Source organism: Kwoniella newhampshirensis, assembly GCF_039105145.1.
Source record: "Kwoniella newhampshirensis strain CBS 13917 chromosome 10 map unlocalized Ctg15, whole genome shotgun sequence".
In the NCBI taxonomy this organism is placed as follows: domain Eukaryota; kingdom Fungi; phylum Basidiomycota; class Tremellomycetes; order Tremellales; family Cryptococcaceae; genus Kwoniella; species Kwoniella newhampshirensis.
In genome coordinates this window covers 143,854-156,060 of record NW_027118345.1, presented here as the reverse complement: position 1 = coordinate 156,060, position 12,207 = coordinate 143,854, and the positions used below count along the sequence as shown (strand labels likewise).

Sequence of the window (12,207 nt, the reverse complement as noted above, 5' to 3'; positions counted from 1 at the left end):
GATGTCTGAATAGCACAGATAGCGGCTTTCCACTCGTCCACTCGTGGTTGTCACTCATTCGATCGTCCTCCACCGTCTCAGAATTCCGCGTGGCAGGGTACGAACGAACGAACGATTGATTTCCGACCTTTCCTCGTCCATACCAAAATGACCTTCAACGGTGACTTGTTCGTTTCATTCGATCTGCATCAGACTAGGTAAGGCAGAATCGCTTGCGTGCGAGCATTCAAGTCAAGGTGCTAGTGTGCGCCGATGATGTCACGTCCGGGCATCACACGCTCGCGGGCGTGTCGTCGACATACGATAAGAGCTCTACGGAGAGGTATCTCGATCCGTGCGAATCAAGGAGAAGGAGATCCTTCCATTCTGCTTCGAGAGGTCATGAGGAATGTAGCCCAGGTGAGTGGGCGTCTAGGTGGGCGTATCACAATGTGGCTGGAGGGCTGTCTCCCGTGTACTGTCCTTCAACGACCCCTCTGCATCTCATCTCATCTCATCGAGATCTCATCTCCGACTCTCAAGTACGTGTCTAGGACAAGCGTCTGGCTGGACCAAGTCCGCCGAGACCGATATGATGATGCTTCAGCAACAATGCGGAAAGTCACTTGCTGATACTAGGCTTTGCCAACCTGGCAGCCCGTAGCAATAGCCGTGACTTCTGTCCCCTCATCATCACCCCTTCACCCACTCGCAAGGTATCACGGAGCGACCCTCACCTCATTCACATCTCTCACACTACATCCTCATCCCCTCGTCGCCTTTTCCCTCAGACTACCATCCCGTATGGCCGATTGTCTGAGACCCTGGAGGACGAACGGGACCACCGAGAATAGTACTGTATCCACGAGGACGTCGGAAAATAGAGCAGCATCTTCCACCAGGGATACGTCCTTGGATCCGGAATGGCGTCGGGGGAGAGAGCAGATTGTTTCTAAATCAGGATTGGGCGCGGGAGGCGGATTGAAATTACCACCCAAAAGCGCATTACCGTGGCCTTTATCAAAATTACCGATGCCAGAAGATCCACCCCCCTGGGCTCAAGAACTGTTCTCGAAGTTACCCAATCCGATGGCTGTTGGACCGGGCCCGTCACCACCATCGAGATCAACATCTAGCTCTAGCTCGTCCTCATCATCGACATCGACATCATCACTCCCATCATCGTCATCGGATCCGAACAACACATCTTCATCAGTCCAATCCCAACCTCAACCCAGAACCAATTACACCCCACTGACCATCTCCCTCCTCTCGACCCTCAACGAGAATATAGCCGACCAGCTCTCCCAACCACGTGCGGACCATTCGACCATCTTCGCTCTTCCAGATACATGGACCCACGCCGACGCCGACGCCGAAGCCGACCCCGATCCCGACCAGAATGATGGACATCCCCCGTCACTGAGAGATTGTGTGGGGAGTCTGAGATGTCAAGTTGTTGGAAGTGTCAGGTTGAAAGATCTTTGTGGGGGAGAAGAAGATGGAGTCGACGCAATTGATTGCCATCTTGGCCCGAACCGGAGTCGGACCAAGGGAGAAGGTAGTGAATTGTTCATATGCAGAGTCGTAGGTGTGGAAATGGGTGGAGAAGGCTTGGAACCTTTATTGCACTGGAGAAGGAAATATGCCGGAGTGAAAGTCAACCAAGATCGATAGCGAGGCAGGATCAACAGGACAACAGTCTTGAGACATTGTTGTAACTCATGTCATCTCACGGGGAATAGCCAGTCAAGGGGTACACCAGCTACACCAGACACTTTGGTTCTGACGACGAAAGAATCTGCGTAACAGAAATCATCTCGGTCCCTATGCATACATATAATCAAGGCTACAACGTCATGTATGTGATGTTTTGCAAATCGTCAATCGGGAGACCAAAAAGATAAAGATGGTCGTGACAGGGTCCTATGAGAATATTGGTCGTCACTGAATGTGTTGGGATCATCGTTGTGGTGTGTATTGTTGTCAAGGTGGTGTTTGATCATCAAAAGTCGTGATATATCGTGTTTTTTGTTCGTTTCAATGTCGAATCGTTGCCTAGATTACCGTGTCGCCCGTAATTTCTTTGAGATTGGATCTCGTCCAGATATCTGCTCCAAAATAGGTTCCTCTTCCTTCCCTGCTTTTCGTTCCTTCCAATCGAACAGCCGTACAGCTTCCCTTCCTTACTTGCACCATCAGGCTCCTTGTGTACTCAATGCCCTTTGAAGCACCACACTTCGCTACGCCCTCACAAGCCTGCCTCTCTCGATGCCCCAGAACAGCCAAGCTGTCGTGATCAACAGCAATCCCCCTACTTTCCAGCCCACCTCTCTAGCAATATCGTCCCAATCCCATTTCCTCCCGTACGTGAACTGTTCCCAAGGTGTCAGACCTTCAGGCGTGATAGGTGGTCCAGCGTTGACTTTCACCGCAGAACTTCTCCTCCCTCCATTCGAGTTACCGCCATTAGGCGTGAGATCCCCGCCACCGCTATTGGGACCCGCACCGCCAGCGCCACTGGTTTCGAAAGTCGAAGACGCCGGAACAACGTTGCTCGTCACCCACATCTGAACAGTCCGAGACCAGCCCGTAGTCACACCGATCACGACCCACGCCAACAGGGGTCGTTCCGCGCCAAGGAACCACAGCGTAAGGTAGGTAGCAGGCCAACATAGACATTGTAGGGAGACGAGTCGGGTGATCGTTGATGGTAACGGGTAATAAGATCGCCAACGATGGGTAAGACCAGTCGTCAGGCAGAAGCAGAAATGACCTGTGCAGATTGCCTAGGAGATGGGAATACACAATTAGCTCGGACCTTTGATTGACATGGACCGGTAGTTCGTATGGTCGCGCTTTACATGGTCAGAAGGGGACCGGGAACAGCTACGAAAAAAAAAACGGAAACTCGCACTTACCCATGCGATACACAACACCATGTCGCCCCTTGACACTCCCCTCCACTCTCCTTCCACCATTACGCCACCTTGAACCAATCGCTCCAACGCTTCCTTGCTTAAATCCACTCCGTAAGGCCAGACGTCCACCCACAATCTCGCCGTGACCAACGCTTGTAGCAGCACTGCAATGCCCCAGACTGCCGGGACTATCGCAAGTAGCCTCAACGATAAAAGGGAAGATTGACGAATCATTCTTTCGAGATGAGCTAATGGTAACGGTACAGTCTCGGTGGTTGGCGTGAGTTCGTGTTCGTCTTCCAAATCTGATACGGGTCCGAAAGAGAGACCGAGACCCGATGGCGAGATAGGACTGGTCGTCGTGGTCGAGCTGGAAGAGCGAGTCTTATCCAAGGGAAACCTCTGTCTCAATCCGCCTGTGGCGGATGATCGAGTACGTTTGGGGCTGAACGTCAGACTTCCTGATGAGGGCGAATCGGTCGACTCATAGTCATCATCCGCATCCTCACTGCTCAATCCTTCTGCTCCGACAAGTGGGTTGGAGCTGGTGATTGGACGATAATACATCCGAGGAGAAGATCCTTCAGATGAAGAGGACGAAGTGACGGCCGGAGAGGAAGGATTTATGGGCGACATGTGAGGGATCGAAAGGGGTGGGGATCTAGGAGAGGGTGATTTACGCAGACTATGAAGAGACGGATGGGAGCGAGAAGTCTTTGGCGAAGCGGGTAACCATTGTTCTGTCGTTGTCATCGTTGGAGAGGATGCAGACATCATGTTGTGTATTGGGATAGGTGCAGCAGATCTTGACGGAGGCGTCTTGGTCCTACCGAGTGAAGGTCGTCGAGTAGTAAGAGGCGTGGACTGTTTTTGGCTTGATCTCTTTCCTTCTTGAATCTGCACTTGAGAGGGATGAATCTGACCCTTCATCACGCCGTCTGCCCAGCCTTCCACTCTTTTACTCCTTAGGACTTGCAAGTCGGGCTGACTAAGCGATTGCTTGTGTCTTATCCATCCAGGACGAACGGTAGAATCGGAATCTACCGAATCGTCTGACAAACCGCTTTCACTGGGAGGTCCACCACCACCACCTCCGCCTGTCTGTCGTATGATCTGTCTTGCGCGCACTCGTGAGCCGAAACCTGGATGTGGTAGCGGTTGTGATCTATGCTGTATTGAGATAGGATCGGAAGGTCTGGGCACTGAGCTTGTCGAGGCGGAAGCAGGAGGATAGAATGGTCGAGTTGAAGAAGGACCCGCTATAGGTTGTGAGGTTATTGCACGTGGTACAGCCAGCGAAGTAGGCAGTGACTGCGAGTGTATAGGATGTGCAGGAGGTAGTCTCACGGTGTGGGCTGTCGGAGTCATCCCACTGTCTGCGGAGACACCCCCCACGAGATTTGGTAAGCCTGGCCGTTGTTGCTGTTGTTGTTGTTGTTGAGAGGACGATACCGGTTCCAGCTGGATAGGTGATATTGTAGAGAGCGGAGTCATCACGATCCGTCCAGTAGGACTCGTCGGGGCAGACTTCGAAGCGAAACCATTCCCAGACATGGTTGCCCCGACCGATGTGATGGTGGAAGACCTAGTTCGTCCCCCTACCATACCGGGGTGCTGTCTCGGAGGAGAGCGGGAGTAGTAGGTCGTCGTGCCGCCCGTCGGAAACGAAGGAGGGGATTTCGAGATCGATGGCGGTTGTTGTTGGTGTCGGGGAGAAAGGGGTGGTGCAGTCATCGACATGATGGAGGCTCATGAGTGGTCACTTTGAGCATTTCAGCTGCTGTGGTATCACTTCGGAGTCGCAACAAGGATAGATGGAGACAAAGAAGGTAGAAAGTGTGGAACAGCATAGTGATGCAACCGACCAACCAATGCTTTTGTTGCTGTTTCGGGTCAAAACCAGGTGATCAACCTCCACGTGGTGGTGAGATGGATTTTGTTATTGAATGGGAATTATCCCTGTGACCATGACGGTCGTATGTGTACAAATGTGTCTAAACATAGATACAATCCACCCTGCGCAGGTACAAGATGTCCCCAGCTCCGAATCCGAAACCTCACAAATACCACAAACCCACAAAAGTAAATCAAGGATATACAACTGAGCACCCAGGTCTACATCACGAAGCGTCCGACCCCGGGTTGACCTACACCTCTTCTTGCCCATCTTCATGACACAAGAATCTCATAGTCTCCTCCTCGTTTCCCAATATTCCCAGACCGTTCCTCTCCCTCTCCGCTTGTTCCTCTTGAGCCTTTCTCACTGCCGTTTTGGCAAGATGAGTCAGATAGAAGAAAAGGACTATACACAGTCCGATCCCGACCCATGTCATCATCGTCTTGACGTCTTCTCGATCACCGTCGCTCCCTCCGTCACCTCCGTCCGAAGAAGGTCTATTTCTCCAATGACCATCAACGAATTCTCCCTGTGTGTCATCTGTACCATGGCTGTGGCCACCATATGTCTTGGACAGGTCGTGGATGCCCGCCCCGATCCAAGTATGCAAAATCAACTTGCACAGCGAGACGGCGGTACAGGTCGTGTATGTCCGAAGCGTGAGCGAAGGGGATGATGCGAGAATCACGTTGAGGAGGTTGTAAGGGTATGGTGCGATTCGGATGAGAAGTAACAGGTGCGGGTTGGCAGGAATGATGTTGAGGAGGGACATGGATGTGGGCGATGACGACAGGCTAAACCCTGAGATTAGCAATATGTTTGCATGCGGTGAGATGTCCGGTCCCACAGATGGCGGATGCACAGAACGTGGCATGGAACTGTAGCGCAAGTGCAGGAGAAGTGGGATAGCAGTATGAGACAGCACAAAGTGGCCGGCAACTCACCAGTTCGTGATAACATCCTTCAACCACCCTCTAGCCACCAAGAACACCCCCACAGCACCTGCCAAACTAGCAAGGTACGAGACGACGAAGCCTTCCCATGCGCCGAACGTGTAGCCAGAGAGAATGATGAGGGTGGAGTAAAGCGGGAGTGGGGGGATGGTAGTGATCAGGATGAGGAGACCGAAAATCAGATGACCCTGGAATCCCAGAGAAGACAGAGTTTTGGACAGATTGTCGAGGGCTGATCGTGTGGTGGTTTGAGAATTGAAATCGGTTCAGAGGGTGCAGTGATGAAGGTGTAGATGATGCGGGGGTAATGTAGTGTCGAGCGAAAAGAAAGATGGGAAAATATAAACAAGATCAGCTTCTGTCATATCGAACATTGTAGCAGTCCAAACGCAAGGGGAAAGACCCCAAGCAGCCAATCCAGACTTGACACCATATCCGTACTCACCTTGGAATAGTTCCCCTCTCCAAAACCCTAGCCCCAGCAGAAAACCACCTGTCGTCACAACCCATCCAATCATCATACATCTCCCCAACTTTCCTCCTTCCCTCCCACATCGATTCCACCGATTCGTCGTCGCCCCATTGGGAGGAGACCTGTTGCTTTCCCCCTCAACCAATGAAGAAGGTGTGCGTCTGAACCCGTACAGACCTCGTGAGGGTTCGTCTCGTTGTGTGTAATGAGTTCCGGCGAATGATGGGTCGGAAGGAGGGTAGGTTTCTTTGGATATTGGATAATCATTTTCATCTTCTTCCATTCCATCGGCGGAACGACCAATGTTGTTGTTGTCGTCGTCGTCGTCGTTGGTCGATGTGGGTAGATAAGCAAATTGTTGGTTCTGATATTCCCTGTGTTCATAATATAGTTTCCCGCCATTGGAACCTGTATTAGTTCCGCGCGAAGGTGATGCGGAATGTTGACGTGAGTGTTGATTTGTTGACGACGACGTGACGGGTCGCGTGTGATTACCGGTATAACTAGTCGAAGAATGTACGAAAGCAGGTCGATGATGATGAGTCGTTCCTCCCGTCCCGGTCAAACCTGATCCGGAACTTGATGTTGACATCTGAGAAGAACGAGGTGACGGTGAGGGTGAAGCAGAACGTGTGTTGGTAGAACACCGAGTGGTGGAAGATGGCATATTTCGACTTTGACTTTGATTACACCTTCGTTCAGATGAGTCGTGTCGTATTCGATCGGGTCGAGAGACTGGGCAGAGACGGATCGTCTCGGTATTGCCGTCCTTTCCGAAGACCGATTCGATGCAAAAGATCCCAACAGGCCAACGTCTCACTCCGTTACCTTTTATCTACCAACCAATAGTTAGTGTCGACGATCTCTCGGTGACCGTAATTCTCGGGGACTGCGATTTATCGATGCTGTGGGTCTTGGTACATCCATACAATATCAGGACGCAAACATGTCGATTGTCAAGACAACCATGTACAGAGATAGCGATAGCACCCCGATAGTGTGAATAGTCCAGTTGCAACCATGTTGATGTCTGGTTGGAACAGCCCTGTTTGAACAGCAAAGCCAAGACGAGAGAGAGAGAGAGGGAAACCCGTCGCAATCTTCAGGGTCATAACAATGTAGTGACAGGACTGCGCATCAAATCTCCAATCTCCCATGGTATTTATTCATGTTCACTCACTCTCCCCCTTGAACGTTACGCAAGTCACTCCCGAACAACCCGAAACGCTGTCAACAGATTGCATTGAAAACATGCATCTCATCTGACCTTCACATGCACGTGTCGACGACGGCTGCTGTCCTCTTTTCCTCTGCTCATACTCTCTCATAAACATACAGATATGCCAATCCCCTCATCTCGTCTCCACCTCTCTCAGGAGCCCTCACAACTTTCTCATCGTTGAACAAAACCCACTCGTCCTCACTCTCCGTCGAGTCCAATCCTGCTTGAGGTTGTCGCACAGTAGCCACATAATGACCCGAATGCACTGAAGGACCCTTGTGTGAGATAAAGGCCTTGATTCGATAATTCGCAGGCAACCTCGCTGAACCACCGATGTCCGCCGTCATGGACGTGGTCGCAGTCGCAGCAGGAGCATCTGGGGTGGGTTCGTCACCCATGTCATCTGGATTGGAGAATAACCATTCTATCGCTCTCTCGGGGTTCCCATTCTACATACAGGAGGAAGATCAGCACGCCGAGAGGAATGGCTCTGAGCTGAGAAACCCACTGTTTGTCGCAACGCTTTGCGAGCCTGCTGCGAGGTGAATCCCATATCCGCTATCATGGTCACTTGCTCGGCTGAAGGCTCCGGCCCAACCGCTTTTGAAGCTGATTGAGGTAGTATAGGGTCATCGATGTCTACGCAGCAGCACCATCAGCTTCTGACATCACATTTCAATTGTGGTATCGACCGACCCGGGTCCTCCATGTGCTCAAACAACCACCCCATAGCGACCTCGGCATCGCTGTTGCCAGTCGCTAGCAATGCCTTCTGGCAGCGTATGGTGGGAAATCCCATCGCTTCGAGTTGTGACATTGCAGTGGCGTTGAACTCTGGCAAGGCAGGAGCAGCAGGTGCTGAGACGTCCAACTCGACTTCTCCTTCCTGCAGTCCCTTGCCGAGGAGAGCATCGAGAGTAAGCGCTTCAGGCACATTAACAGGGATTTCTACACGATCTTTCCGATCAGTCATAGCTTGTCATCGGGGCATATACGACCCACCCAGCTTCGTTGGCATCCAATTCACAAGCTGGAACTTCTTCATATGCAAGACTAGCAGATCTGGGAAGGTCTTGAATTTTGTTGATCTGGTATTGCATTAGTTGACAACGCAAGTTGTGACAAAAGCTTACTTGTAGGCTGTGGTCTTTGTATCACATACCGAGCACGCATAGGCAGGGATCTCTTCCTCACTACACAAAGCCTCGAGACACCGTTCCAGCTCAACCTGTTCGTAGAGCTTCTTCCCGTCTTCGTTGACACCCTTCTCGGCCGCTTGAACGGGTAAACTAGCCAAGTCGACCTCCTCGACTTGTATGCCAACACGCTTACAGCCCCCGCATTGCAATCGCTGTTCCATCCCAAACTTTGTGATACTCGTCGGTTCGCTTGTCTCGTCTCTCCTTTGTCGCTTCGCTTCCCCCCTCAGACACGTCAGGAGATGCTGCAGGAACTCTTCTGAATCCTGTTGTCGCATTGTCGAGAACTCCTCGTGACCTTTTCCAATCAGTGCCTTGAATTGACTCGGTCGAATTCCGTCTTGAAACTTGGGCGGCTCGGCTGATGCATCAAAGTCGGTAGTGGATGGTGGTGGAGCCTTCGCCGGATGCGAGTATCGCCCGGACAAAAGACCGTCCGCCAATTTGAGCATTTGGCATTCAAGACATGTCGCGGGAAGGGTGTTGTCGCAGATTTGAAAGTGAGCGAGAGCAGTATCTGATGTGTATCGGGATCTGAAAGCGAAGAGGGAGAAGAGGGTTTGCATCACGGATGCCATGTAGCAACTGGTCATCAGAATTGTCGACGTACAGTTAACTCACCTGTTACCAAGATTCTTCAAGCCAGTCAGACCTTGACCGAACACTGGCTCGAGCTCCTTCCCATCGTCTCCGGTCATCGAGAAATCGAACTTGAGATTATGCTCCAATTGCTTTCAAGGGATCAGTCGCAACGTTCTCGATAACACAACTGACACCTACCAACTCAGTCATGGACTTCTCGGTTTTGGTTTGACCCAAAACTTTTATGCCAAATGTGGTCAGATGTCTCGGCAGGTCCGGGTCGACCTTAGCGTCGTCACAGGTGTAGCAGTATATATCTGCTGAAGGTCAGCGTCCCCAACTTTATACGAGGCCTATAGCTATCCCACCTGCTGTACCCTCTGGTGTGATTGTACCGAGCTTCACACCCAGACCGTGCCCTGTTTCCTGATAGTGCTTCAAGGCATGGCCATTACCGCCAATTCCACCGAATTGTTGTCGGCCACAGTTAGCCAGACCACAGGTAAGACATAGCCAGAGGTTGGACGTAAGGTCGCATGAAGAGCATTGCGATGGAACTGCCAGCCCACACATACTCAGTATGAACCATTGTTGCAGTCCACCGTTGACTCACCTTGACCTGGTACGATCACAGGCTCTTGCTGCAGGGTGAGAGTGTGTTCACAAGCTAAGATTTCTTCCTCCCAGGCTTTGACCTCTGACTGTTGAGCCGATGAAAGGGCGTGCATGATTCCATTGACCGTTGCTGATATCTACTATACAGTGAGCTTCAGAGCTGAGAAGACTGCTGTGATGACGGCAGCATACCTTAGCATCATCCGACTGGATCGTCTCGCCAACATTCGAGCATGCAAAACATCTCAGTGATGTGCTGTATTTGTACAGCTCCTCATCGCTGGGGGCTGAAATGGCTAGTTTCTTCAAAGGTGGTTCGGTCGAGTCCTTTCGATCGTTCGGCTTGAATGAGTCACGACTTCACGTCGAGAACCCTGATACCTCATACGCCACTCACTCTTTTTTTCATCTCTGTCCTGGTTCGCTTCACGACGACGCCCAAGGCATGTCCCGTCTTCTCAAAGTGCAGATAGGCATGTCTTCTCCCTTCACCAAAGCATCCTCCATTGAAACATTCCAGGCAGACGAGTACACCTTCAGGGTCGTCCTGCATGAGTGTTGTCAGCTGCCTTCCGGGAGTGCTACATGGTAGCTCACCTGACCGTCGAAGCAAAGGGTACATTCCTCTCTGTTCAAAGTCTGATGATCAGCGGTGAAGCGTAGGCACAGGAGCAGAATAACTCTAAACGTACCGGTGGACTTGCTGAGAAGGCGTCGGTGGCTTGACTATCTCGGCCAGAGAAGCTATATGCGAACAGCTCATGGGGGATGAGACTGTATAAGATAAGACTGTGGCAAGTGGGTACAGGAGGAAAGAAGAACAAGTGGAACAGAAAGAAATCAGAACGATAGCTGCATGTGAGCTTGCTGAAAGTGCACTCGAGTTGAGTGGGTATGGAACGGCACGGTTCCCCACATTTCACCCCGATTCGACAGCACGTGGTACACATCAATTGCCACGTCATTCTCCCCCTTGGTTCCGAACCGGGGGGCTCTGTCACCGCACTTGTCTTTGTCCGTCTGTTATCAGTTCCCCTTCATCGTTGGTCTTGCACAAGTTATCTGTCCTCCCCACCTCTATCTACTATACACCTCTGAGCTACACTGGAGCATAACTGTCGGATATACAGGCAGGATGAATCAACCACAGCAGTATGATCAGAGTTGTAGGTCTTCTCCTTCTTCTCTCCCCGTTCTTCTTCGAGCCTTGGGACGTGATAAGACTGATCACGTCCTTGGTTCGCTGCAGCCTATTTCCAACAACAACCTCAGTCCCAATCTTTACCTCAATCTCAACCGCAAGCTTCTCCTCAAAGTCCTCCTGGTAAGTGTGTGAACAACGTGCTCGTTTACACGTTCAACACATTTGAATGATCGGCTGACCACCGTATCCAGTCGAGGTGACCCATTCACCTTTCGCTCGAACCGATTCGTCACAACGAATGACATTCTCCGAAATGGCACGTATGGCAGGTCGACCCCAGACCGTGCGTGAGATACCACTATGCCTTGAGTTTCCAGCTTCTGAAGCATCCTTCTGTTGGAGCAAATCAAGCTGACATCGGTTGATCGGGTTTTTAGTTCGACGAGATGTACGCTGTTCCAGAATCATTTCTCGAGATTGAGATACGAAATCCCATGACTCACGGGATTGGAAGGAAACAGTACACGGACTATGAGATCGTTTGCATGGTCAGTACATCTCCACCGTCAAACCGTTATTCATGTTTGGGGGAACGCGAGCGGAGACTGACTGGACTTGCCTTCTCAGACCAACATCCCAGCTTTCAAACTTCGTCATTCGGTGGTCCGTCGTCGATATTCTGATTTCGAAGCTTTCAGGGATGTATTGGAGAGGGAGAGTACGAGAGTGAACATTCCGCCATTGCCAGGGAAGGTGGGTTGTTCTCCATCACCAATAAATTTGTGCACTTCTGGCTACCACCCCTCATTGCACCCTCGCCTCTCGTGATTACGAGCCTTTGTGGAATGCTCCCACTTCAGTGACCTCTGCTAACAGCCCCCCGCCATATTCCATTTATCTTGATGTGTGCTACTGCCGTTCCGACCGTTATCTGACATGCTGTCTATCAGATCTTCACGAACCGATTCACAGACGACGTCATCGAACAACGGCGCGAAGGACTCCAACGTTTCCTCGAGATCGTAGCTGGTCATCCGCTCTTACAGACGGGAAGCAAGGTCTTGTGCGCATTCCTGCAGGGTGAGTGCTCCTGTGCGAAAACGTCGAGTTGTGGAGTCTCTGCTGAGGTCCTCTTGTCATTCAGACCCCGCTTGGGATAAATCGCAGTGGATGTAAGGGGGATGGTTAGTGGCAGGACGAGGACGAGAAGGGTTTCTCGATGT

General features: G+C 51.3%; 5 protein-coding genes across 5 annotated transcripts; 2 read left to right on the top strand and 3 right to left on the bottom strand.

Annotated features, from left to right (window-relative positions):
• Nucleotides 1-255: 255 nt before the first annotated feature.
• IAR55_007016 (uncharacterized protein) lies at nt 256-1,656 on the top strand (the record flags this gene model as incomplete). The annotated part of the gene is made up of 2 exons (XM_066950092.1): nt 256-399; nt 637-1,656. 2 exons carry the CDS (start codon nt 256-258, stop codon nt 1,654-1,656), a joined length of 1,164 nt encoding a protein of 387 aa, XP_066799307.1.
• A 566-nt stretch (nt 1,657-2,222) lies between these two features.
• On the bottom strand, nt 2,223-4,640 carry IAR55_007015 (uncharacterized protein; the record flags this gene model as incomplete). The annotated part of the gene is made up of 2 exons (XM_066950091.1): nt 2,223-2,768; nt 2,901-4,640. 2 exons carry the CDS (start codon nt 4,638-4,640, stop codon nt 2,223-2,225), a joined length of 2,286 nt encoding a protein of 761 aa, XP_066799306.1.
• A 407-nt stretch (nt 4,641-5,047) lies between these two features.
• IAR55_007014 (uncharacterized protein) lies at nt 5,048-6,814 on the bottom strand (the record flags this gene model as incomplete). Its single annotated transcript, XM_066950090.1, has 3 exons — nt 5,048-5,591; nt 5,742-5,982; nt 6,196-6,814. 3 exons carry the CDS (start codon nt 6,812-6,814, stop codon nt 5,048-5,050), a joined length of 1,404 nt encoding a protein of 467 aa, XP_066799305.1.
• Nucleotides 6,815-7,536: 722 nt separating this feature from the next.
• Nucleotides 7,537-10,603, bottom strand: IAR55_007013 (uncharacterized protein; the record flags this gene model as incomplete). Its single annotated transcript, XM_066950089.1, has 13 exons — nt 7,537-7,893; nt 7,953-8,083; nt 8,141-8,392; nt 8,447-8,532; nt 8,578-9,177; nt 9,265-9,374; nt 9,424-9,542; nt 9,594-9,782; nt 9,839-9,977; nt 10,033-10,167; nt 10,238-10,387; nt 10,438-10,468; nt 10,533-10,603. The coding sequence occupies 13 exons, from the start codon at nt 10,601-10,603 to the stop codon at nt 7,537-7,539; spliced, it is 2,370 nt and encodes a 789-aa protein (XP_066799304.1).
• A 372-nt stretch (nt 10,604-10,975) lies between these two features.
• Nucleotides 10,976-12,160, top strand: IAR55_007012 (sorting nexin-3; the record flags this gene model as incomplete). The annotated part of the gene is made up of 7 exons (XM_066950088.1): nt 10,976-11,006; nt 11,090-11,164; nt 11,236-11,327; nt 11,422-11,532; nt 11,612-11,737; nt 11,935-12,064; nt 12,129-12,160. 7 exons carry the CDS (start codon nt 10,976-10,978, stop codon nt 12,158-12,160), a joined length of 597 nt encoding a protein of 198 aa, XP_066799303.1.
• Between the last annotated feature and the right edge of the window lie 47 nt (nt 12,161-12,207).